At 46.3% G+C, this 27,159-nt stretch overlaps 1 protein-coding gene across 2 annotated transcripts in view; it reads left to right on the top strand.

Annotated features, from left to right (window-relative positions):
• Positions 1-27,159, top strand: part of Scara5 (scavenger receptor class A member 5) — a 92,827-nt gene that overhangs the window by 38,577 nt on the left and 27,091 nt on the right. For both annotated transcript variants that reach the window (XM_028758832.1, XM_028758833.1), the window contains exon 4: positions 21,080-21,754. In XM_028758832.1, the coding sequence (XP_028614665.1) occupies positions 21,080-21,754 (675 nt within the window). The remainder of the gene's footprint in view (positions 1-21,079; positions 21,755-27,159) is intronic.

Below are 27,159 nucleotides of genomic sequence, written 5' to 3' on the forward strand. Positions count from 1 at the left end.
TGATACAATTTGAACATAACTCTATCCTCCGTGTTAAAGTTCTTCAGTTGCTCCAATAATGTCAATTACAGCATTCTTTTCATTCTGGGGCACCATCCAGGCTAGGGTCATATATGTGAGTGTCATGTCTCATTGCCCTGCCATCTAGAATGGCTCCTGGACATACTCTTCTACAACAGTGTGGGTTTGATCCGTTTCCCCATGACAGATGTAGGTTAGACATAGTTGGCATTCTTGCTACCTCCTGCCCAGGAAGCAGATTGGCAAGGAATCTAATCTTTCTTTAAAATGGCACTATCTAGATTTGTGTATTTTGATTATCTGTTATTAGGAATCAATTTGAATTAGGGGAAAGAGATCAGTTGGTGAGTGGCTTGCTGTTCAATCATGAGGACACAAGTTGCAGCCCCAGCATCAATTTTAAAAGCTAGGGATGATAGGCTGTACTTGTAATCCCAGCACCATGGAGACAGACATAGGCAGATTCCTGGAGCTCACTGGCTGAGCAGTCTAGCCTAATCAAGATGACACTGTCTCCACAGCAAGGGGAGTGGCTCTTAAGGAACAAGGCCCAAGGTTAACCTCTGGCTTACACTACACACATATGCACACATATACACCTGTGCACACATACACAAATCAGCAATATGTTGGGGGATCCTCTGATATACTGTGTAAATATGCATGACTTCCCAATAATTCTTCTCTTAATGATTTTAGCATTCACTGGTAATTCTTGCCCAAATAACTTATAGGTTGAATATCTCTTATCTGAAATACTTGGAACAAGAATTTCAGGTTTTTTTTTTTTTAAATTAAATGTTCGCATATACATTATGAAGTCACTTGAAGAAGGGAAGAGGAGCCCTTCTTATTCTAATCCTCATGGAAACCACGCAAATGCAGACACTGTAAGGTGCACAGTGGGCAGAGTTCATGCTATATGGCTTTCATATTCTTTGCAATGTCGGTTGAGTCACATCTAAGAGTGAGATGACGAGGCAGGCCTGAGTGTTAAGGAGTGTGAAGAAGGTTTTGGGAGGCAGCTAAGGAGATTCTGTTCCTACTCACCTACCCACTCAAGGCAGTTCAACTCCACATGTGTTCAAAGAGCACAGGAAATGGCCAGATCAGCAACATTCTTTAGAAGTCTCATGTGATCCAAGAGTTAAAGCAGGGAGAGAAGTTGGGTACCCATGACTAAGAATGATCATTTGTAGGTCTAGAAGAAGCAAAGTTATGTTGAAGACAACTGTGTGTGAACACAGTCCTTACTCCAGGCATGACAGTGATTACCAAATAGAACCAAGAGAGAATGTCAAACTACCCATTTATGTTTCATATTGTAACCACTTAGCTTATAGGTAGTTTCCTAACATTAATTAGATGTAATTAGATAGTGCTAGGTAGATAGATGGTTAGGTGGTTACGCAGGCATGAATAAATGTGTAGGTGATAGGTGAATATATGGATGATGGGTAGGTAACTGAGTGGTGGCTGGTTAGATGTATAGATGGATGGGCTAGATAGTTGGATGGATGTGTGGATGGATGGATAGATTGGTAGATGGGCAGATGGGTGGGTGTGTAGATGGATGGATAGAATGGTAAATGGGTAAATGGGTGGATGAAAGATTAGATTGGTAGATGGTAGATGAATAGATTGGTAGATGGGTGGATGGTTGGATGGATAGATGGATAGATTGTCAGATGAGTAGATGCTTAGATTGATAGATGGGTATATGGTTGGGTAGATGGATAGATGGATGGACGGATAGATAGATAGATAGATAGATAGATAGATAGATAGATAGATGGGTAGATATATTGGTTGATGGGGTAGATGGGTGGATGGCTTGGTGGGTGGATACACAAATGAGGACAAGAGAAGTTTGGGGTGTGATAGTGTTAGCATGGGTAGATGGAAGGAGACTACAGTGTTCTAGACCTCTTTAGAAAGCATCAAGTGATCATTAAACCTCAGGGAGAGCTAGCCTTGTGGCCACAAGGATGAGCAGGGTAAAGAACTGTGAGTCCAGGTTTTGAAGTCACCAGCCTAAGACCAGGCCAAGGAAACAAGCATCCTGACTTAGAGTCCCTGGAGCCCACCTCATGGCCTGGTTGTCACAGACCAGTAGTGGGAATGCCATTTCTGTTCATTGGCTTCAGTTCTTATCTGATATGAGTGGATATTGAATGCTGACCAAATGTCCTTTGCTCTGTGTTGGAACACTAATAACAAATTTGATAGTCAGTGAAAGAAGGGGAAGCATCAAGATACAGTGGGTGTGCATCAAAGGATGTAGCTGGGGACCATAGCCATAGCTTGGATTTGAGCTGGACTTTGTAATGTATGCCAAATCTTCTTCCCACATATTTGATTTCCTCACATGGAAGAAAATCTGCATAAAACAAAAACACAGTCTGGCTCAGAGTAGGTGTTCCCCTGAGTTCGTTCTCTCCTTGAGTCTTCACACAACTCCCTGGGACAGATGTTGAAAGTGAACTTTTATATGAAAATGAGAAATGCAAAATGACAGATTCCTTTGCTGAGGAGTATGTAACAGTCATGGCAGACAGGATTTGAACCCAGTTGTTTCGATTACAAGTTAGTGATCCCCTTCCTTTCTAACTTAGCTATGTCTAACATATCATCTGACTCGAAAATTCCAGACCCACTTCCTCAGTGTAACCTTCTGCACTGCACACAAAGCTGCCAGCGTTTGAAAAACTGTAAACATGACATGAATGTAGTTGTTTTTTATTACAATGTGTTAAATGTTGTCATCAAAATGGTTCTCTTTGGTTCAGAAAGGGTCTGGATCCATCTAATACCATACTGTGACTGAAGACCGCTGCTGGCAAGGTTTCATACAAGCCTTTTGCAATACTACATAGTTTTGTAATACTGGAGCTATCCCACTGATGTCATAATGCCAAATACTCTGGGGACCAATCAGTCCTCCCAAATAATTATTTGTGTTAGTGGTTTTGATCAGAATGATTCTGATCATGTAGAAATGTTCTTTGTATTACTGTCAGAACAGATTCAGGTGAATGAATAAGGGTAGGTAGGTGTATGCACATATAGTTAACGGATAGGTCAATACATGGCGGTCGAATGAATGCACGAATAGGTAGTTAATGGATGGTGGGTAGGTGAATGGTGGGTGGATAGATGGTAGATGAATGGATGGATAAGTGCACACATGTACGAGCGAAGGATATGGATAGGTGGGGAGGTGATAGATGAATGAATGACTAGGTGATTAATGTTGATGGATAGATGAATAAATTATTATGGAAGGAAGAAAGGAAGGATAGTTGGGTAAATGAATGGGTAGGTGGGTGATACAAAGCAGGTGGGTTGTGGGATGGATGAATAAATGGGTAGGTAGACAATGGCTAGATAGATACCTAATTCTGGTTTCCTTGGCAGCAGTGTGGTATAAGAGAATACGATATAAACTATCTGTAGAACTACGTGCATGAGTCTTGACTGCATCACCAGTGAGTGATATAAGTGATCCAAAACATGTCACACCACCTTTTCTGGGCCTAATTTCTTCATCTGAAAGTGAGGAGTAAATTAAGGTCACTGTCAGCTTGAAGTGTCCAGGATTTTATTGCCTTCTCAGTCCACATTTTGGAAAACAGAGATGAGAGAAATTCAAAGGCGCCAAACCTCAAATTTGGAGAAAGAAATCTCAATAAATGCCTAGAGTCCTGGCAAGTCTGTCCCAGATTCCTTACATGCTTATTAGTGAGGATAATTTTTAACCTCCTTAAAAAGTTTATGACAGGCTCCACAAGTGAAGAAACATGGATCTAAGAAAACTAGCCAACATTGCTCAAATGAAAAGCAGCGTGGCCCCCCTGGGGGAGAGATGTTGAGCTGTTTGAAAACAAGTGCTTACAGAACAAATTGTCCAAAAAGATGGAATGGGGGAGCACACTGGCTGCCCTTGATGATTTCAGATCCCAGCCGCATGGGACGGAGGGTAGGAAGCATCCCAGGGAAACACAGGAGGAGACTTGCTCAGCCTCAGTGGGTTCCGGCTAGAGCAGGAACGATAGACCTTGCACGGAAGTGAGACAGAATGAGGTAGACACACTGGTTTAAACCCTGCATTTGCTGTTCTTGAGTGAAATTATTCTGAACAAGACAGTCAGCCTTCCAAAGCTGCATGCATAAATTAGACTAGGGCACAATGAGCCAGAGGCTCTCTGCCTGGCTGTGATAGACACACATTAGTGTTAGCTCCCTTTCTTATTCACCCCAGTGAAGAAGATAGACCTCTAGGTTCCTCATCCCTCCTGTATGTCCATCATGGCAACATGGGCCTGTAATTCCAACACTGGGGTGCTAGGGACAGGATTAGTCCTGTAACACACTGGTTAGTCAATTGAACAAAAACAGTGGATGACTCTATCTTAGAACACAAGGTGGAGAGCAACTGAGGAAGACACTCAGCATTACCTCTGTCCTCTAAACTGACACACACACACAACCATGTGTACATAAATGTGTGTGTGCGTGTGTGTGTGTATGTATATATGTATATATGTGAATATATATACATATATAGTTAGATATCAATAATAATAATGAAAGGGCAGAGAAAGGAGACTCTCAGGTAGGTGTGAAAAGGCAGAGTATACCCACTGGCTTGGGGGTTGGAAGCGTGATGCTGGATCAAGAGACAAACTGTCCCTGCTAATGTAAGCCTAGACCCCACCTCTGTCACGGCCACCCACACTGAAACTTTCTTTGGAGCCCACATCTCCCCAGCATCTGACTACAGACCCAAGTTTTCATGAGGCAAGAAGAAAGGATACAGCAATGAGAGCAAAAAAAGTCTCTGTTCTCTCACATTTAATTTCATTTTCCCAATTATTGGAGTGTCTTGGCAGATCCTAGTTTTCACACATCACCTATCCCTGAAGACTGCTATTAAAAATGAGACTGAAGAAATGACTCAGCAGCCGAGAGTATTCATTGCTTCTGCTAAGGACCCCAGTTTATTTTCCAACACCCAAAACAGGTGTCCCACACCTGCCTCTAGCCTCACTCAAGAAGATCTGGTGCCTTCTCTGGCCTCTGAATCACCTGCACTCACTGGCACATACCCACACACAAACACATGTACATAGATGTAACTTACAAACACATTTTTAAAAAAACAAAAATGAAAAGATCTGGTCACATATCAGATTCCGTATGTGAAAAACTGCCCAGCATAGCACCTGGCTATCAGTTTAAATGAAGACTAAATGAAAGCATTCCTTCTGAAGAATTATTCAGAGCCCAGTTGTATCTCTACAGTAAAATGATATCAAGCGAAAAGTGCACACAGGAGAAAGGACACCACCGTCAACAAATGGTGGGGTCAAACTGGATAGTTGGGTATAAAAGAATCCAAATAGACCCACACCCATTACCTGCACAAAACTCAACTCCAAATAGATCAAGAACCTCAATGTAAGAAACCCTGAATCTGATACAAAGAAAATAGGGAATATGGTTGAGCTCCTGGGACAGGACCCTGATAGCACAGGCATCAAGACTAAAAATTAATAGGTGGCACCTCATGAAGTTTAAAAACAAAACAAAAACTTCTGTATAGTAAAGGACACTGTTGTTTGAGAAAAGAGGAAACCTACAGAATGGGGAAAAATATTTACCAATTATCAGATAGAAATCAAAACTTCAAGAAAACAAATAACCTAATTTTAAATGGAGTTTAAACAGAGTACTCAGAGGATGAGACACAAATGTCTGAGAAACACTTAAATAATAGTCAACATCCTTAGCCATCAGGAAAATGCAAATCAAAACTGCTTAGAAATTTCACAAATGACAACACATGCTGGCGAGGATGTGGGGAGAGGAGACCACTTAGTCACTGCTGGGGGAGTAAGAACTGGTAAAACACCATGCAAACACTGTGGTGACTCTCTGGGAGGCTGGGAATAGTCCACTACAAGATCCAGCTCCACCACTCTTGAGGATACACCCCAATGGCTCTACCTCCTAGCAGAGAGACACTTGCTCGCCCATGTTCTTTGCTGCCCTCTTCATAACAGACAGACTCTGGGACAGTTAAGATGTCCATCAACTGAAGTGAATAATGAAAGTATGGTACATTTACACAATAGAATATTACTCAGCTGTTAAGAAAAAGAGAATTTGCCGATCACTGCACCATTTAACCCTCATCAGAGGTGCTTCCTCCTGCAGTAGATGGGGACTAACACAGAGATCCGCAACTGGACAGTGTGCAGAGAGTGAGAGACCTTGGAGTCCTCAGGCCTGAAAGCTCAACCAGACAAAGATCAAATCAGATAAAGATCCCAGCATGAAGGAGGGGAAGTGGGCACAAAGTCCCACCCCTAGCCAAGCAGCTTTATAAATGATAGCTGCTAGAAGAGAAAAAAAATCTGGTTTTCTTCAGTGGAGAGATACTGGGTAGATGAACCACACTCCAGAGCAGACACTTTTCAGAAATAGACGGCCAGCACAAATCAGATTCTATGTTTTCTAGTGGATTTTTCCCCCTCAGGGAAGAGAAAGACCATGAAGTTGGATAGGTTGTGGGGGAAGATCTGGGAAGAGTAGGGGAATGGGAAGGAATATAATAGAAATACTGTTTGAAATTCTCAAAGAATAAATTTAATGGAGGGGAAATGAGTATAACATACAATACCTAATACAGTTTAAACCATGTGTTTGTTTTTAAAATGTGTAGATGATCATTTTGCTAGCTCAGTGATGAAATAAAATTCCAGAAGGGAGTTACTGTTTTATGATGGGTGGGTGCTACATTTATGTAAAGGGGCTGAGAAGTACATGAACTCCAGCTTGTCAGGGTTTATTTCCATCCTGAACTTCTCAAATAGTAATGAAACCTCTGGAGATAAGACAAGAGCTGGGCTCCACGAGAGCGATCCGCGTTCATGTCTCTCTGTGTATTACATCACTGCGGGTGGGGCCTTTATTTTTCTTGCAAGCCATCTGGGAATTATTTTTGCCTAAATGCAATGCTGAGATACCTGGGACAGTCAGTGAGCATGACACTATTCTCTATGGGGCACTCTGCATTCTGCATGTGATTGAAGACAGGCTCCTAACTTGCTTGAAGATGTTTTTTTTTTTTTCTCTCTATGTCTATAGTAAGTATTCTGTTAGCCAGTCATTGAAACAACCACAAAAAGCGCCAGTAACACGCATTGCCTTATAGAGAAGGTTGCCCACAGGAGGTTTTGTTTTATCAATTATGGTACAATCTCGTACCACTACACTGAGTCTCTTAATCATGCTCAAGTAAAGTCGGTAGCATGAAGCACATTCATGTTGTCGTGCCCACTGGGAGGTTTGTACATTTCTGAACTGCTGTCATCAGATCATACAAGTGTGAGCCCAAGGGTGGCAAATGGTTGGCTTGATTCTGGGAGTTCCAGGCCACCAGGTCCCAAAAGACTCCGAGTGTCTATCCTGTAGAGCAGTGGTTCTCAACCTTCCTAATGCTTTGGCCCTTTAATACAGTTCCTCATGTTTTGGTGACTTCCGCAACTATAAAATCATTTTTTGTTGCTACTTCATAACTGGAATTTTGCTACTATTATGAATTGTAATGTAAATATCCATGATTTCTGATGGTCTTAGGTGACCCCTGTGAAAAGGCCCTCAAAGGAGTCAAACCACAGGTTGAGAACTGCTGCTGTAGAGCCTTCTGAGTATCCTGGGTCAATTTGCCTAATCTTGTGAACATGGGAATTGGCAGTTGCCTTTCATGTGTACTCTGTATTTTTCCAGTTAATCTTCAGTACTTAGCTACCTTTTGGAGGCTGAATCTTGCCCTCTAAAAGCCACGTGGTGTAATCCTGACTTCTAGTTACCTGAAACTGATACACACAAAGACTTCTCTAGAGAGGTGATTAGATTTAAATGAGGCTGCTGGGGTGTGCTCTAGTTTCAGTTCTGCTGCTGTGACAAAAAATAGCCCTACAGAAAGCAACTGAGAGGACGAAGGGCTTACTCAGCTTACAATCCTGTGTTAACAAGCCATTGTTGTGGGGAAGTTAGAGCAGGAACGAATTTGCTTACCTCATTAGTGAGCAGGAGGAAAGTTTCCTTAAGGATGCATCCTCACTGACCTAACTTCCTTCCACCAGACGCTGCCTCCTGACAGTTCTACCATCTCCCAGTTAGCAGCATAGGCTAGAGAACAAACAAGTCTTTATCATTCGAGTTTTGGGGGAACACTTCAAACCACAGCCCTCGCATCAGAACCACAGCTTCCTGAGCCGCCTCAGGCTCCGATTCCCTTCTGGTACATTCTCCTCATTGCTGACAGAAGCATTTTAGAAGCACCTCTCTGTTGCACATATATGAAGAATGTCCACTCAGTGTGTGATGTCTTTAGAGCATCTTCATGTTGGGGTTTGCCTTTCCAAGCAAAGTTTATGGATAAGTTCTTACTTTGTAACTAAGTGTTTTCACATTTTAATTGTATGTACACAGGTGTTTTGCTTGCATGTATATCTGTGAACCATATGAGTATGGTGCCCTTAGAGGCCAGACGATGGTCTTAGATCCCCTGGAACTGGACTTACAGTTGTGAGCAGCCATATGAGTGAGTGCTGGGAGTCCAACCCATGTCTTCTATAGCATGGCCAGTGCTGCTAACCACTGAGCAATCCCTGCATCCTCAATAAGGTCTTCCTTTGCATGTAGTTTTCTCCCTTACTATACTGGTAGGAGAGCTCATGTTTTAGGCTTATGTATTCACCAACCATGAGACTAATATATTGAGTAGCTACTACACATTCATGGATCAGATGGCTTAAAACGTGTATGAACCTACAGTCTAAACCCAAACTCATATGTGGTTTCTCAAGACTGTGGAGAGTCAGGAAGTGGAAGAAGCTAAAAGACAAAGGAAGATGGGATTTGAATTACTCTAATGGTGTGGTGGAGGAAGGCATGTTTCTTATTTTGGCCTGGGATTTCCATGGAACCAGAGTGCAAGGTGGAGGCCTAGTAGCTGGTGTTGAAGTGTGAGCAGTGGTGGGAGAATAAAACCAGGAAATAGAGAAAGCCAAGGTCAGCATATGGCTTTGAGTTGGTCTCCATTGGGACTCAGCTCTTTTCTGCTAACTAAGGAGCTGGTCACAAGAGCCTGAAGCTGTCTGTTCCAAGAAAGCATAATCAACTGGCTCCTGCCTCCTTCCATCAGGATCTCCCAGGGATCAAGGGCATGAAAGTATAATTCAAAAGTCAGTCCTCATGTTTCTGAGATGCCAGATACACTGGATGCAGGAAGCTAGAGATGGGAAGAACTGGGTTGTGGAATTATATGGGCAGCATATTAGGGGACTTGGGCTGCTCAGGGCAGAAGTCACAGTCCAAGTCCTGCCAAAATAGCCAGTCCAAGTCCATCTTTTTCCAGGAAGAGCTGAGAACACTTGTGTTTCATGACACCCTCCATTTTCAATCATTCAGTAACACTTTTGACAACTGTTTGCTCATTGCCTATGAAGGTCAAGGCTCTGTGTCAAGCATCATGCTGGTCTAAGCAGTCTTGACTTGCACTTGGAAAGAGTAAGTCCTTTTCCTATCAGGTACATGAGCCTAGTGAAAACTCTCGGGGTTATTTGGAGTGGCTGGCCATGATTTCAGACACTCCAGCCTCCAAAATGGGAAGCCAGGGCTAATCTCCTCGTTCGGAGGCTTTTTGGTTTATAATTCATCTTGGATCTTGTTTTCACAGTAATCAGCAGAAACGATTAGAGACACTGTGTGCTTGGATCAGGATCAGGCAACTTTCTGCCAGGGCACAGTATACACAATGTATCCAGTCTGGCCTCTGGGGACAATAACAAGCACATTGGTGGGACTGGCCTCCTTTGAAGTTCTGAAAGGGCATTCTAATATGGGGTGGGTGACTGGCTGGTAGCCCTTTTCCAGCCTTGTGCCAGCAATGTGCCAGGGACTAGACTTATTTGTAGACCATTCAGAGCTGAGGTAACTTTTCAAGGTGCAGACAAGTACGGTAGAGTGTGGTGGAAGGATTATCCCCTTTATTCTGACCATGATACTTCTGGTGAGGTGACCCAAGCCAGGCATGCTCAGCCCCATCTGCGCTCTGCACAGCTCAGCCACTGAATGGGTCTCCACAGTCTATGCTACTGAATGTCTCCCCCATTCTCCTGATGAAGAGACTGAGGCCAGGAGGTCGAATGACCATTAGTGTCATTCTTCCTGACTCGTGTGTTCCCATGGTCACACCATTTCTGTCCTCTGGAAGCTGAACTGAAGAGGTGTCAATATAAAGGCAGCTGCCAGGGAAATGAAGCCATGAGCAGACAGAGGCAGGTGTCCGCAGGACTGGCAGCTGGAGAGACCGCAGACAGTGCTTGACTAAGTGTAAAATCTGTACGAGTATGTCTCTGCATGTCCCACCCACACTGGCTGAGGCACCGAGATGGGGCAGGTGGAGAACAGAGATCCCAACACGTTCCCATAAGTCTCTGCTCAGGACACCCCAGAGCTCAGGCAAACCTGAGTTCCTCAGAGGTAGGAAGGACACCCTGAGGTATGGGTACTCAGCTTCTGACATTGTAATTGGAAATGAGTGGGAGAAAGAGTTCCAGACCTTTGGCTGAAATCACAGGAGTAGTTTAAGGACATATTTTCCTACAGGCCATGCATCAAGATAAGCAACTCCATCCCCTTTTTTCCTTCACCCACAGCCCCCTGGTCCCTAGGCCCCTGGAAGCCTCAGACCCTGCGTGTCCATCCCTCTTCAGAACCTTCCAGCTCTGAGTCCTTCTCTATGAACAGGAAGTGGGATGAGACCGTGCCCCTACAGGAACAATTGACAATCAGCTTCCCTGAGGCCTCTGTGGGCCCCTGAGCATTGCACAACTAATTTGACCATAAATCCAAATTAAGGGGAAAAAATCCTCCCTAAGCCCACACCCTCCATCAAATCAGTGTGTTGCTTTGTTTCAAATCCACTCGTTTGCATATCTAAGCTGTGCAAAGTCACTTCTGGGGAGCTGTTCCACCTAATATTATTCGCATAATGATTTCATGAGAATTTTACCATCCTTCTCCTGGTCACTTATAATTTTAAGGACTGAAAAGACTCCCACGAGGGGACCCCAAGACAAAAACAAACTTTCTTCTCTGGTTCTCGGTCAACAATCAGAGGAGAAAATGGCACATGGCATCAGGGAGTGAATCTTTCTCCCCATACACCAAGCAAGCAAGAGAGGTTCTGCCAAGATGATAGCTGTGTGTCTTCTAATTTACATCTGACTAGCTACTCAAAGGCAGAGTCAGTCTCCTCAGTCAGGCTGAGGGCTTAGTCTCCAGGACTTAGCCACCTCCAGGGCCAGCTGCAGGCTCAGGTTTGTTTGACTTGTGCTTCTGCTTGGTGAGCTACACATGAGTATTTCCAGTTGTCTGGTTTAATGCATTTGCTAGAGAATCCAGGGAAGCACTTTATGTATATGAGTACACTGTGGCTGTCTTCAGACACACCAGAAGAGGGCATCAGATCTCATTACAGATGGTCGTGAACCACCATGTGGTTGCTGGGAATTGAACTCAGGACCTCTGGAAGAGCATACAGTGCTCTTAACCACTGAGCCATCTCTCCAGCCCCCCAGGGAAGCACTTATACTTAAGGACTTATCATAAAGGGCATTCCAAGATGTTCATGGGACACAGCAGGCAATTTTCTTTGAACTTGACAGTTGCGAGCTGCCCAGTGTGGATGCTAAGAGCACCCAAGTTCCTTGGCATGCCATCCTCTAGCTATCCAGGTCTTCTGGGATTTGATTGATTATTACATCATTGGCTAGTGGTAGGCACTCAGCCTTCAGCTCCTCCTCTCTTTCTAAAGGTTGGCAGCATGGCGGTGGTGGTGGTGGTGGTGGTGGTGGTGGTGACAGGACTGAAAATTCCCAACTGTCCCAAACTGTCTCTTGGTTTTCCTAGTGACCAGATACCATTCCTAAAGTCCCTGGGGACTGGCAACCATCATTACCCCCATTAGCCTACCAGAAGACATATCTGATATTATAGTGCAGAGTTTGAGGTGATTAACAGTCCTATGCCAGGAAATGGAGGATGAAGAACAAAGACATATTTTGCAACAACATTAGGACACATTGTAACTGACCCAGTCTCTTCCTGGTGATTCTCCTGTTCAAGCTTGGTAAATAAACACAGAAACCTTTCCCCATCTTTTGAAATTTTTTCCTAACAGTAAGTTCCCAGAAGTTGGATTAGTAGGTCAAATGGTGTAGACAATTTTTTTTTTTTGACTCTGAAAAAATAAACCCAGCCAAGAGGCTGGGGAGATGGCTCAGGAGTTAAGAGCACAGACTGCTCTTAGAGGATCCTAACCTGGTTCCTAGCACCTACAGTGGGCAGCTCACAACTGTCAGTTCCAAAGGAAACTGTGTCTGCAAAGTCTGGTGGTTAGGCAAAAGCCAGAATTCCTTGGGAATTTGTGAAGTCAGTTCTTCTCTACCCAAAGAAGCCATTTCCTTTATCACCTATGGTGCCTATTGGGATGCTAAGCACATGCTGGCCTCCAGGCTCTCTCAGCATCACAAGAACCCATCAGAGTTCATGCTGGCCTCCTAGCTTTTGTCTTCTCCTTCCCTACCCTAACTCCAGCTCCAAGGAACCCAGCATCTTCCTCTGGCCACTATAGTTGTCTGCACCTGTTTATTTACACACACACACACACACACACACACACACAGCCAAATTACTTCCCATGCATTATACTAATACAAGCTTACACTATAGAATCTCACTGTCTACCATCTTGGGAGTGTGGGTTCCATCTGTTGGTAGGAAAGAACATTCTTTATTCACAGAGAGAACAGAAGCACAGACCCCATGTGTCTGTGTGTCTCCAGCTCACTGGGGATATTCTAGGACTCACCTCTGGACTGAAGGAGGGACTTAAGGAGGTCATACAGGTGGGACATGGTCCTATGGTTTTAGAAGGAGATACCAGGAGTACGGGAATCTGAGTGTCCTGCCCGGTGGAAGGCCTCAGGAGAAAGCCAGCGTTGAGAGCACCGTGAACTCAGACTTCCAACCTCCCGTGTAAGCTTCCCAGGCTGTGGTCTTCTCCATGGCAGTGGAACTGACTTCTATCACACCTCCTCACTCCCAGAACTAGCTTTAATTAGACTTGCTATCTCCAGTGCTGAGTTTGAGTCAGGCCCACCTGTGGCATTTGAGGGCCAAACACACAGCAAAAATGAAGGCCCTGTGTCCTGCGAATGGAGAAAAGCTGCCAGGATTTTATATTTGCTGTGCATTGCTGTGTGTCCTTGGGCATGGGGACACACTGGGCTGTGGAAGCCTTCCTAGTCACCTAGGCTCCTTTCTGGACCCATCACAAGTGCTGGAGCCCACTCTGACTGTTCCTACCATGGACAAAGAAGACATGATAGGTGGAGGTCAGAGGATTATACTGCACCCTGATGCTGAGGGGAAAATCCGACACAGCAGCAAGGCAAAAGCCCAGACTTGTTCGTCCCATGGTCTTTCACTGGGAAAACACAAGCTGACAGATAAATTGATGCCCACTTGCAGAAAGGAGTCTTGGCAGGACTAAACAAAGCGTGAGTCCTGTGTGTTGGGTGTGTTGGCTCTGGTGACACACAAAGGAAGGGTATCAGGAGACGCTAGGGAGGCTGGCAATACATTCCATGCTACAGCCCTGTGATAGACTCCCCATTGCAAATGCTGAAAGGATTTGGGCTCTGCTTTTGTGTGTGGGCATGCGTGCACATGTGTGAGAATGCATGAGGAGGCCAGTGGTCACCCATGAAGTGGCATTCGCCAGGTGCTCTCCACCCTGCTTTTGGAGACAAGGTCTCTTGCTGGTCTGGAATTGGCTGAGTCGGCTGAGTTGGCAGTGGGCCCCAGGGTCCCCCTGTCTCTACCTCACCAGTGCCGGGGCTGCAGATCCACACCACCATGCTCAGACTTTTTACACAGGCTTTGCACAAGCTCTCACGATTGCACAGCAAGTGCCCGATCCAGTTACCCTGGCTCTGAACTCTGATTTAAAATGAAATTTTCATTTACATCACTCACTCTGACCTCAGGTAACAGTCCTGTGGTGCAGCCCATCTGAAAAACATGCCCCTTGTTCTGATGCTTCTGGGAATGTGCTGGTTTTGCCATTATCATTCAGCCCTATCCTCTCCCACACTCTGCCCTGAATATAACGTTCTGTGCATTCTGATACCTGCTTGCCTTCTGTGTCACTGGCCTGAAGATAGCAGGGTTTGTGCTGGGACCTTGGTAGGAGTATAGGCTTACAACTCACTCCTACTAGCAGGGTGGCCTTGAGCTTAGTGACTGGGAGGCCTGTGTTTAGATTTTCCCAGCAGTGACACTAACTATCCTCGGGAGCGGAAGGACCACAGGGGGACTGAAAGACACTTGGCAAGCACATCCCTCCAGGGGAGGATGCTCCATGAAGCTTTGTTCAGTGGGTGACAGCTGTGGTTCCAGGACCGTTCCTGCCCAGCAGCCTAACCTGCCCACCTCTCTGCTTCCCCTGGAAGTGGGTGTGGCTTTTCCTACTTCCCAAGCTTGCTGAGAAGGGCAAGAGAACAACTTCTAAAAGCCAGGACTGTTTGACAGACAGTAGATAGTGATAACTATCCTTTCCCTTCCTTTCCTCCTGCTTTGATTCGGCACGGGATTGACTACCCTGGCAGCAGATTCAGAGGAGAACTCCAGGAAGGGGCAGATGGCCCAAGTGCCCTGATGGTTTATGCTTCAGACAATCTCTTGGTATCCCATCTCAGATAAAGCAGGGTATGAATTTTATAAATGTATCCTCTCACTTCTCAAGGGAAGGTGGGTTAAAAATGAAGGAGCATAATTGATGTGTGGTCCCTCACAAATGTCTCAGAAGCAGGACTGGAGCATTGACTGTGTTGGGGAAGTACTTGGCCTGCAAACATGAAGACCTGAATTTAACCCCCAACAACTGCATAAAAATTGGGTCATGTGGCACATATTTATAATCCCGGTGCTGGGAAATTGGAGACAGAAGGATTCCTGGAGCTCACTGGCCAGCCAACCTAACCAAACTGGCAAGACCAGTGAGAGAGCCTGTCTCAAAAAACAAGGTGGATGGTGCTTGAGGAACAACACCTGAAGCTGAGCTCTGGCCTACACACACACACACACACACAAACACACACTCACACACATGCACACACACATTTCACTGTTACCAGTGCACTCTTCCTATGCTGAGGAAATAACTCACTGGTCAGGTCACATCTGGAGCACCCTGCCTGAGCCTGAAGATGATGGTTTATTCATGAGCAGGACAGCTGTGGCCAGGAAGCTGACTCAGGACTGAGCGTGGATGGAGGGCCAGGTGGCACAAAGAAAGGTATGAGAAGCAGGCTTATGTAAGATGCTGATCTTACCGCAGCCTGAGACAGGCATCCACTCCCACACTGACCATAGAGTGTCATGAAATATGTACTCATTCATCAAAGAGGGCCCAACAATGAGATCTCAACTTACATATCTGTGATTTCTACCAAGAACCCTGGCTCCAGCCTGGGTTTAAGCTGGGGAGCTCACTATCTTCCTAACATATTTGGCACTGAGTGTGTCTGTGACAGGGTTTGCTCGTCATATTCAGTCCTTTCATCTGAGAGCAAAGGTGTTCATACTGGGGACTCGGTCTCCACACTTCCAGAGCCCCAAGTCAGTTCCCCACTGCCTTCCGGCCCTGTGACCTTGTGAGTGACTTACCCTCTGTCTCCGTCTCCTCGCTTGGACCACGAGGATGCAAATGGTAAATGAGGCTTACGTGGCAGGGGCTTGAGAGTCTTTGTATTAGCGTGGAAGACACACACTCAGAAGAGTGCCTGGCACACAGTGAGGACTCAGGAGAGCCCCGCTCTTATTGTTGGGCTATATTTATTTTCCCACTTGTGACAGTATAAAAGTTGAAGAATAATTAAAACACATTAAAAGTAGAAATGCCAGGAAGGGAGATAAATGAGCTGTTTGCATAAACACAAATTAAGAGAGTCACACTCAAGGAAGAATTGTTCCCTGTTGAGGACAGCAACCATCTGGAAGGAATTAAAGGGGGGAGGGGGCGGGTCATGAGCAGGGAAGGAGATAATTAACTCTGCTGTGCTTAAATGCTCCCAAAGGAAGGACACTGCTCTAGGCTTGGCCAGCATGAGTAGGGCCCCTAAACATTTGACCTCATAAACAGTGACCTGGTTGGTCTAGGTACCTAAACTATCTAGGCCATCCCAATGAACAAAGACATCACCTTGACAGGGCTGCTTCTGTAACAGAATGACGTAATAGCAAGGTGCCACTTTCTGTCTGTGGAAGGAGCAACAAGAGCAGGGTGGTGCAGAGTGAAGTAGGGGTGTAAATCGACTCCATTAAACTTCCGTGCTCTAAGTGTAAGTTAGCATGATTTGGGGAGAGTCATTTAACTGTGTGGTTTCTTAAATTTGTTTGGTTTTGGCTTTTGAGACAGGGTGAGGATGGTCTGTAGCCCAGGCTGGCTTATAATTTACTATGTAGCCTAGGCTGGCTTCAAACTCATGTCACTCCTCCTGCCTCAGCTTCTGTAGTATTTGTTGTGAGCCACTACATCTGGTTATGGAATTTTTTAAACGTTATAAAATGTCTATATATCTTTCAATCTACTATTCCAACTTCTGGGACTTTATTGTTATGAGCGTTGAGAGAGAGAGAGAGAGAGAGAGAGAGAGAGAGAGAGAGAGAGGAAGGAAGGAGAAGGAAAAATAGAAGAAATATCTGCATTTATTTGCTAGGATCAATAGTGTGTCCCCTCCAGAACTCTTTCCAGTCAACAAAGTTATAAGAGACTAAAAGAAAGATGGTAAAAATTCTTGTGAGATGATTGTAATAGTAAGTGGAAACTCTGCAGCAATGGCATCTGCATGCAGATGGATGAGCTGAGAAAACAAAGCAAACACTGCCTCGATGCAGGGTGTGGACTTGGGGAGAAGTTTCTTCCTTTAATTTGGATTCAGATTGATTGTGCAATGATCTAGGACCCAGAGGGACTCCCTGGGGTGGGGGAAGGTCATTGTCAGATGTCTCCATATAAACACAGACTCAGCTCCATTCGCTGACAAAGAGAAAGACCTAAAGCTTGCGGGTACCAAAGAAGGGTCAGATGAGCAGGGTTTGGGGTCCTCAGGGCTGGGAAGGATAAAGAAGAAAAAGATTGCTTAGCTCGCTATCTGGACTCTGGGCAAATACAGCCTTAAACTACCCCTGTGACTTCAGCCCAGGATCTCACAGTCACATTAGAACCCTCAGGGTATCCTTCCTACCTCTGAGGAACTCAGGTTTGCCTGAGCTCTGGGGTGTCCTGAGCAGAGACTTATGGGAACGTGTTGGGATCTCTGTTCTCTGCCTGCCCCATCTCAGTGCCTCAGCCAGTGTGGATGGGACATGCAGAAACATACTGATTTTACACTTAGTCAAGCACTGTCTGCGGTCTCTCCAGCTGCCAGTCCTGCGGACACCTGCCTCTGTCTGCTCATGGCTTCATTTCCCTGGCAGCTGCCTTTATATTGACACCTCTTCAGTTCAGCTTCCAGAGGGCAGCGATGGTGTGGCCATGCGAACACGAGTCAGGAGGCATGTCACTAATGGTCATTCGACCTCCTGGCCTCAGTCTCTTCATCAGGAGAATGGGGGAGACATTCAGTAGCATAGACTGTGGAGACCCATTCAGTGGCTGAGCTGTGCAGAGCGCAGATGGGGCTGAGCATGCCTGGCTTGGGTCACCTCATCAGAAGTCTCCTCACTAGAGTAAAGGAACTTATCCTTTTGCTAGACTCTGACTGTTCATACCTTCGTTCAACCTGTAAGTGGCTGTTGAGGGACTAGAACAAGTACAGAAGGCAGCCAAGATGTCTGTAGTCTAAGCCTGGTCTTGAGAAAATGAACAGGGAAAGTGTAGGTTTTAAGCACCATGGGACTGAGTGGAGCCTTGGGCCCTGCTTCAGCTTTCCCTCATTGCTTTGACTCACAAAAGGCACTGCCAAGTGCTCCTCAGTCCCTCCACCTTCAGTTTGTTCTGACCGCCAGAATGATTTACATTCTGCTCATGTTTGAATTGGCCACAGTGGAGTTCCTATCCATGGCTCTTTCTCTTTGGCTAGGGTATAGAACCTGCACATTTCACACCACAGACTCCTATCTAAAGTGACTTGTGTTCTCCAAAAGGGGTCATCGCAAATGCTGTGTGATTCCAGGAGCATCAAGGAAGGAGGAGAGCAGCGAGTTATCACATGATCCAAGAATCCTCGTGTCTTCTTTTCCTCTTTTCCCTCTCCATGGCCAGAATTACGTTCATGATACTTGGGACCTCAGAATTAGAGACAGGCATTGAATCTTCATGTTTCTCTTAATTCGCAGGCTGGCAATCTGAGCAGACAGTGGATTGGTACCCTAAATACCTTCATTTCATCTTTTTTTCAGCCAATAGGTCTCACAGGGAGAAAACAGAGCAAAGCCAATCAATCCTTCTGGGTTCAAGCTTGCCCCGATGCTCAGGTGTCAGCCATGTTTCTGAGATGTGCAGTGTCTGTGCCTCTCTCCTTATCATTCCTTGCACCAGTCCCTCATTCTGTGGCTATGTGGCCTCAAGAACTTCTAGAAGCACTGAATCAAGTTAGTTTCTGCTGGTTTCAACTTTGTGTTTCTCTAAGGGTATCTCAGTTGGGGTGGGGAGGTATCTCAATACGAACAAACCACCATTAGTATGTGGATGCCAAGCTGGCAAACCATGTATGGCCTGCTTCCTTCTTACAATGCAGAGTGAAAGTATGTGTCTGTAATGCAGATTGCAAGACCCTCAACATCGCCTGTCTCCTATCGATTCCCAGAACAAAGTCCTCAAAGAGAAGTTATGCGATCGATTTTCTTGCTTGACCAAGCTTTGAACTAAATTCCTGGTGTTCTGGGTTTCAAGATTTCCAAAGCAGAATTATCTCCTTCTTCGTGCCCCATCCCACTGCAGCTACTGTTTCCATTCAGGCTCTACAGGCCCACGTGTCCCTAGAAACCTCAGCATCCAGTTTACATGAGCTCCCAGGAGACATCAGGATGATGTGATAGAACCTAGTGATGAAGATGTCTTGTCTTAGGAGTTTTCATAACCAGGGAAAAGACCTCTCCACGAGGAAATGCTGGGAGGGGAAGAGTGGCTTGTTTTGCTGGGCAGGAACATATTAAACTTAGAAAGGCAGAGAAAGGGTAAGAACAGATCTGAAACACTCTCTCCTGCCTGGAGGTGCTCTTGCTGCAGAAAAAGAGATGGGACCTTGAGCGGAGGAAGCCACAAAACCAGCCTGGTTCTGCCTCTTGCCAGATGGGGTTGCTTTAAGCAGCTCTAGGGAAAGCATAACGTAGTGTTTTTCAACCTTCCTGATGCTGTGACCCTTCAACCCAGTTCCTCACGTTGTGGTGACCCTACACTGGAAAATTATTTTCGTTGGTACTTCATAATGTAATGTAAATAGTTTTGGAGATAGAGATTTGCCAAAGGGGTTGTGACCCACAGGTTGAGAACCAGTGGCTTAGAGGATAGCCCAGTTCTGGGATAGCCCAGTTCTGGGATAGCCCAGTGGGATAGGATTTGCTGTGTGACCCTGAGCCACATTAACAGGTCTAGCTGAAGAAAGGGTTTAATAAAGTTGGCTTAGTCTTTTGGGCCACTAGAATGAAACGTCTTAAACTGGATAGTTTATGAGCAACAGAAATTTCTTGCTCATGGTTCTGGAGGCTGGATGTCCAGGATCAAGGCCCCAAATGATTCAATGCCTGATGGCACCTCTTGTGTGTCCTCCCGTAGGGGTTAAGGATAGAAAGCTTCCTTGGACTTCATGCAAGTTCTGCCCACATGGCCTAGTCACCTCCAAAACGCGTCACCTTTTAATGTGATCACTGGCTGTTAGGTCTTTAATTCCTGTAGGAGAATTTTCGACCGATGCTGGTACCTACTTCCCAAAGTGGAAGGGATGATAACATACAAATACTCTTTCTCTCAGGGTGTATGTGTGTGTGTGTGTGTGTGTGTGTGTGCAACCAAGTTTAATGCAAGTTGTTTACAGGAACACTGGTGAGCACTATATTTAGAGGAGTACAGGCAGCTAACCAACCAGAGGTCATATCACTGAAGAAAACATCTCCCTTCTTGGACAACCATTACTTGCCAATAGATCATCGGGGGATGGGGCCCTGTGCACCCCTCTCCCCTCTAGGACAGAACGCTGACAGCTCAGTCTTGCGCAGGTTCTATAAGTGCATAAGTAGGACATCCCTGCCACCCACACCTGGAAAGCGTCCTTCCACAGCCCCACCTACCCCTCCCCCTGCATTTACATCCTTTCTACCTCTGCCAGGATGTGCCCTGGACTGTGGAGAAAACAACCAATATCTTTTTTTCTTCTGAGATAAGGTTTCTCTGTGTAGCTCTGGCTGTCCTGGAACTCACTCTATAGACCAGGCTGGCCTTGAACTCATTGAAATCTGCCTGCCTCCACCTCCTGAGTGCTGGGGTTAAAGGTGTGCACCCCCACCACCCAGCGTGGAACACCAGTATCTTAAGTTGAATTCCATAGACTGTTCATATCCAATTTCTAGCCAATGGAAAATAATGACCATTTCCTGGGGGATCAACCTAATACGTGCTGTGTGTATTTATACAGCAGAACACTAACTAGGCTCTATCTTAGAGTTGCTGGGAATCTTTTAAAGTCCCAAAGGCAACATCCTGCCTGGTATCAGCAATATCTGCAGGTGATTATAGTGACAGATAGGTCTGTAGATCACTGTTAACACAGGGCCTGGGGTCTACTGAAACTTTCAGTATCTGCTACCTCTCCCTTTCAGTCACCTTTGATTGAGCACCTGCTATATGCCATAGACTTGCCTGTTGTCATTTGGTCCTCCCTGCTCAAGCCCTTCTCACTCCTCACCTCTTCCACAGTGTCCCGGCCTCGCAGCTCCCCGGATGACTTAAAGGCGCTGACTCGAAACGTCAATCGGCTGAATGAGAGCTTCCGGGACATGCAGCTGCGGCTGCTGCAGGCTCCATTGCAGGCAGACTTGACGGAACAGGTGTGGAAGGTTCAGGATGCGCTGCAGAACCAGACAGACTCATTGTTGGCCTTGGCAGGCTTGGTGCAGAGGCTGGAGGGCACACTGTGGGGGCTGCACGCACAGGCGGCCCAGACGGAGCAGGCGATGGCCTTGCTGCGTGACCGAACAGGACAGCAGAGTGACTCCGCACAGCTGGAACTCTACCAGTTGCAGGTGGAAAGCAATCGAAGCCAGCTGCTGCTGCAGCGGCACGCGGGCCTGCTGGATGGGCTAGCACGCAGGGTGGGGGTCCTGGGTGAGGAGCTGGCTGATGTGGGCGGTGCTCTCCGTGGCCTCAACCACAGCCTGTCCTATGACGTGGCCCTGCACAGCACGTGGCTACAGGACCTGCAGGTGCTAGTGAGCAATGCCAGCGCAGACACGCGCCGGATGAGGCTGGTGCACATGGACATGGAGATGCAGCTCAAGCAGGAGCTGGCCACACTCAATGTGGTGACCGAGGACCTGCGTCTGAAGGACTGGGAACACTCCATCGCCTTGAGGAACATCACCCTTGCCAAAGGTACTTGGGTGACCCACCCTGTCCATAGTCCCTCCTGCCTACACTTCCTACTAAGGTAAAGCTCATCCCCAAAGGCCCATCCTGGAGTGAAAGTTAAACTTACACCTTTACCTTTAAGTCTTACACTGTATGACTCTGGAATGTTCTGCCTAAATGACCGGTGCCCGTTTCCAGGCCTACCTAGGTCTCTCTGCTGAGTAAACCTCCCTGGAGCAGAGAATGGACCCAGCATCCACACCCCTAGGCAGGAAAACAACCAAGGGTAGATGCTGATGGGTTGAGTGGCCAGAGATTTGGTGTGCCTTCTGCTATAGGATTTGACTGCAGAGCAGAGGGTTCTTTCAGTTGCAAAGGTTCTAATGAATGGAACTTCAAGGATTAGTGAATTTCAAACTTGAACTGGCCTACTAGACAGAAAAATGTTTGTTCAGGCAGTGGTGGCACACACCTTTAATCCTAGCACTCAGGAGATAGAGGTAGATGAATCTCTGAGTTTGAGGCCAGCCTGGTCTAAAGGGCAAGGTTCCAGGATAGCTAGCTACTCAGAATAACCCTGTTTCAAAACAAAAAATAAAAAATAAACCAAAAACAGCCAAACAAAACAAAAGAAGAAGGCTATGTTTGTCAGGTATAGTACATTTGGATTCATTGAATTTATTTCCTAAATACGATTGTCTGTGTGCTGGCACACGCCTGTGAGCAGAGCACTTGAGAAATGGAGGTGCAAAGATTAACAGATGGAGGCCAGACTGGTCTGTATAAAAAGATCCTGCATATTAATGAATGAAATCACTAATGAATGGGTTGCTATTGCTGTGATGAGACACCATGATCAAAAGCAAATTGGAGAAGAGGTTTTTGGGCTTGCAATTCCGTATCATAGTCCATTATTGACAGTCGTCAGGGCAGGAAGTTAAACTGAGCAGGAACCTGTAGGCAGGAGCTAATCCACAGGCCATGGAGGGGTGCTTCTTATTAACTTGCTCTTCGTGGCTTGCTTGACCTGCTCTCTTGTAGAACCCCAAACCACCAGCACTGAGGTTGCGCCACCCACTACAGGCTTGCCTACAGTCTGATCTGAGGGAGGCGTTCTCTCAATTGAGGCTCCCTCCTCTCCTCAACTGTAGCTTGTGTCAAACTGACATAAAACTAGCCAGCATACTGAATAGCTGTTAGCCTAGAGATCAGGCTCTAGAGCCTGCCCAGTTTGCAGGGTGAGGTGAGAGTAAAACCAGGCATGGATTCTGGCCTTTGTGCGGCCATGCTTCTGTGACTTCTATTTTATTTTCTGGAGCATTCTCGATGGTCCTGTCTGCTTTCTGCCCCCAAACAGAGAGGTAGACAGAGCTGTCTGAATCTCTCCAGTTCACCTCCTCCAGCCCCAAGTCCTCTCCTCATCATACTGAAGTCCCTCCTCTGAACTTCTACAGTGACCACAGGGCTCTATAGTCATCCTGGTGACTTTAGCTCTGCATGTCCAGAGTGCTCTAGTATGCTTCCATGAACTTTTATACTGTTGTTGGAGTGGCCTTCCTGCCATAAATCTACCTAATTTGTTTCTAATTTATATCTCTCTAAACACACATGTACATATTCATGCACACACGTATGCATGCTTGCCTATACATACCTGTACACACATACACACACACCTGAATGTGTAACTCACATGCACAGATATATTCACAAACACATATATCTGCATGCACAGCTTACATGTGTTTATATGTACATACACAGACACCTGGATACAAAAGTTACTTGTGCACAAATAGGCATATACATGCATAAACACACACATAGACACCTCCATGCATAACTCACCAGCACACACACATACACAAACACCTGCATGCGTAAATCACATGTATGTGTACACATAGGAACAAGCACACATATGTGAATGCATAACTCATAGGTACACACATGTGTACGTATATAAGCACAGACACTCTACATGCATAGCTCACACGTATGCACACATACAGACAAGCACAGATACCATGCTCCGCCTCTTTGCCCTTTCCTGGCTCATACTCATAAATACTCAAGAGCGTGTGTTTTCCAAAGATGAGAGGATTTACATTATCCTTGAGCTGCAAATGATTTTCACTCTCTCACTTCGCTGGCAGTTTTCTGTGAGTTTCGACTCCAGCTCATCTTTCATAGACGTTCGAGCAAAGCAGTGTTTTCTTCTGCTTTGGCTCTTTTGGCATTGATGAGGTCTGTCAAAATCTGCCTGTGCAATTTAAAAGCACAGAGAACTTAGATTGTCAGAGAGGGCGGCGTCCCTGGAGAAGGAGGAAAATCAGAGAGGGGAGACATGCCAGAACACATCGGTAAGGCAAGTCTTGAGGCAGGCCACCCAGGCCATGTGCAGATGGCTAAAATGAGAGCTTTCTAGAATTCTTTGGAATGGGAGTAGACCTCTGAAATCATCTGGTCTAATCCTCCTGTATCATAAGCGGAGAACCACAAGGCCCCAGGAGGAGCAATGACTTGTCCAAGTCAAATGTCAAACCTCTTGATGAATGAAAGCAAGTTTTCAAAGCAGCTTTGTCTTGCCGCTGCTTTGTTTTCGATAGAAAACACCAACTAGTGGATGGAAGAAGGAGTTCCCCTCAGTGCCTTCTGGAATAAAGGAGTGGGGGCTGGATTCTAGGGCTGACAGGGGGACTCTGCCTTCCAGTTAAAAGAAGTGGACCAAGATGTACATCTGTGAATAGGACCACTTGTAAAACAAGTGTATCTGCTCTACAAGGGCTGGGGTGTGTGTACAGATCCTGTGGCTGTCCTCTTACCTTCCTCAAAGTGGATGCAGGATACTCTGTGAAGGAGAGTTGATTGGTTCATCCTGTTCCCATTCCTTTACCCTTGAGTGTCCCTCCAGCAGGGCTGTCCCTGAGCTTCCTGTGGGCGCTGCTCCCCCGGCTGTGGAATGAAACTACAGTCTCTTCCTTGTCCTTTTCTTAGGTAGAGATGTTTTGAATGAAGGAGTCAGGATGCTCTTATGGGCCTTGTAGCAGGAGAAAACTGAGGCAGAGTCATCAGTGGCAGGGACCGTGTGGGCTCAGATGGTAGACAGACCTTATCCCAACCCCTCCACGTTGTGATCTACTTCAGAAAATGAGAAACAAGACTCGTGACTATAAAACTCTGAGAGATAAAAAGGGCTCCTATGGGCAAGCCTAGGTGCAACTGCAGCCATAACCACATATACTGCCCAGATGTCACCTCAGAATGCCAGCTGTGGGTTGTAGCAGGCTCAGATTCCTGCAGCTCAGGGTCCAGGGAGAGATGAAGAGTGAAATGGGTTGGAGTGTTTGGACTGGGTGAGCTTTCGCAACAGAGATCTGTGCTTTGCTGTTGAGCTTGATGGGGGGGGGGGGGAGACAGCTCAGGACAGGACAGGGATGGGGAAGGGGTGCAGGCAGTGGAGCTCATTTGCATCTTAGCTCTGCCTTTCATTGGCTGTATAACTCTTGGCAAACCAGGTTTCATGTCTTGATCCTGTTATCTGAGAATTGGGATTAAAAAAAAAATACGATGATACCTAAAAACACCAGCTTTCCTTAAATGTTTTTACATAACTTGGGAATTTCAAAACATGTTAACTACTTTCCCCTTGCTTTCGAGCCATTGAATTGTTAAATAGCTGTCAGCTTCAGTTAGGGTCTGAGGACAGTGCCAACTTTTGGAATGTATCAGTACATCTTGATCTTGGCAGCCAGGTTGTTTTGTGTGTATTAACACCCTCTGGTCTCATAGCCTCATTCATTTGTCAAGTATTGGTTGTGCAAGACACTATTCTGCTAAGAGCCTACGTGTTTGGGGTTCCAGGGAGAGCAGCACACACTGAGGCTAAAAATAAGTTTATTGTTGAGAGACTGCAAGCCTTCAACCCAAGCATCTGTGGGGTTACACCCCTCTGAAACTCTGAGAGAGGGTCTTCCCTGTGTCTTCTGAACTTCTGGTGGCTGGGGCAATGTTGGTCTGCAGATGCCTCCTTCCCCTCTCTACTTCTGTCATCCTGTTTACAGGACCCCAGTCACAAGATTAGGGTCTATCCTTCTCTAGTATGCCCTTAACTAATGACATCTGTAGAAACCCAATGTCCTAAGGAAGGTGAGGAGGATCTGGGGACAGATGAGTTGGGAGCACTATTCAGCTAGTACAGCGGGAGGTGAGTGCTTGCAGCCTGGATTCCCACAGCAGGGTCAGGTATACAGGATGCATCAAAGTGACCCAGATCTGCTTGTCCGGTTTGCGCCTGTGCCAGCAGGAACCATGGGACCAAGAAAGATCAGCAGCAAAACCAAGGAGCATCCTCAGATCACAGTCACAGGGAATTGACAGGGAGACCTTCTGGATGACTGGATGAGTGGCAGGAAGGTGCCAAGGGTGAGATGTCTGGTCTCGTGGGTGTGGCAGAAAAGGATAAGTGCCAGACAGACCTGGACTGAGATCATCGTGGCTACCTGTGTGGCCTCAGACAAGTAACTTCAACATATGGCATAGGTATAGTGGAGACAGAACTCAGTCATGTACACTTGAGTCTCCGCCACACTGGAGCCTCTCCCATTCACAAGCAATTAGAGGCTTATCCTTCCACCCAGGTGCCCCCTGAAACCTGAGCTTAGCCAGGCCTCCTCCTCCACTACATTCCAGAGGGAGCCAATGGCTATCCTACATTCTAAACAGTCTGGCCTTTCCTCCTGTCTCTGATGGCCCCTTTCCTAGCCCAGGGTTGCTCTACCTCTCACTCAATGGACCACAGCCCCGGGTCACCTTGCCTTTCACCTTCTTTCTGGTCTGTCTTTCTCTTACACCACAGCCCAGCCACCTTCCTCCCTTTGTTGTGTGCAGACCTGATGTGGCTTTCCTACCAGGCCCCTTCCAAAGCTCCTGGTCCCTCCTGGTCAGAATCCAGTCCAGCATCTCGGCCTCCAATACCCCCACTTTCCCAGCCGCTGAGCTCCTGCTGCTGGGTTCACCATAGCTTACACAGCTACACTGTAGCCTTTAGGCATGATGTAGGAATGCTTTCTCTGCACAGAATCTCTCCTTCATTCTACCTTGGTTAGCCCTGACCACTGAAACAGGTTGGGGGGCTTCGACCACAGACACTGCTTTCTTTTCAGTTTAGGAAACTGGAAGTCTGAGTTCAGGGTACTGCCATAGTTGGATTCTGTTGAGGGCTTCCTTCCCTGCTGTGTATATGACCACTTGTTTGCCATATCCTGGTCTAGGAGAGAGATAGGGATAGGGATAGGGATAGGGATAGGGATAGGGATAGGGATAGGGATAGGGATAGGGATAGGGATAGGGATAGGGAGAGGGAGAGGGAGAGGGAGAGGGAGAGGGATAGGGATAGGATAGGGGGAGGGGGAGGGGGAGGGAGAGGG

Source organism: Grammomys surdaster, unplaced genomic scaffold (genome assembly GCF_004785775.1).
Source record: "Grammomys surdaster isolate TR1022 unplaced genomic scaffold, NIH_TR_1.0 126219, whole genome shotgun sequence".
In the NCBI taxonomy this organism is placed as follows: Eukaryota; Metazoa; Chordata; class Mammalia; order Rodentia; family Muridae; genus Grammomys; species Grammomys surdaster.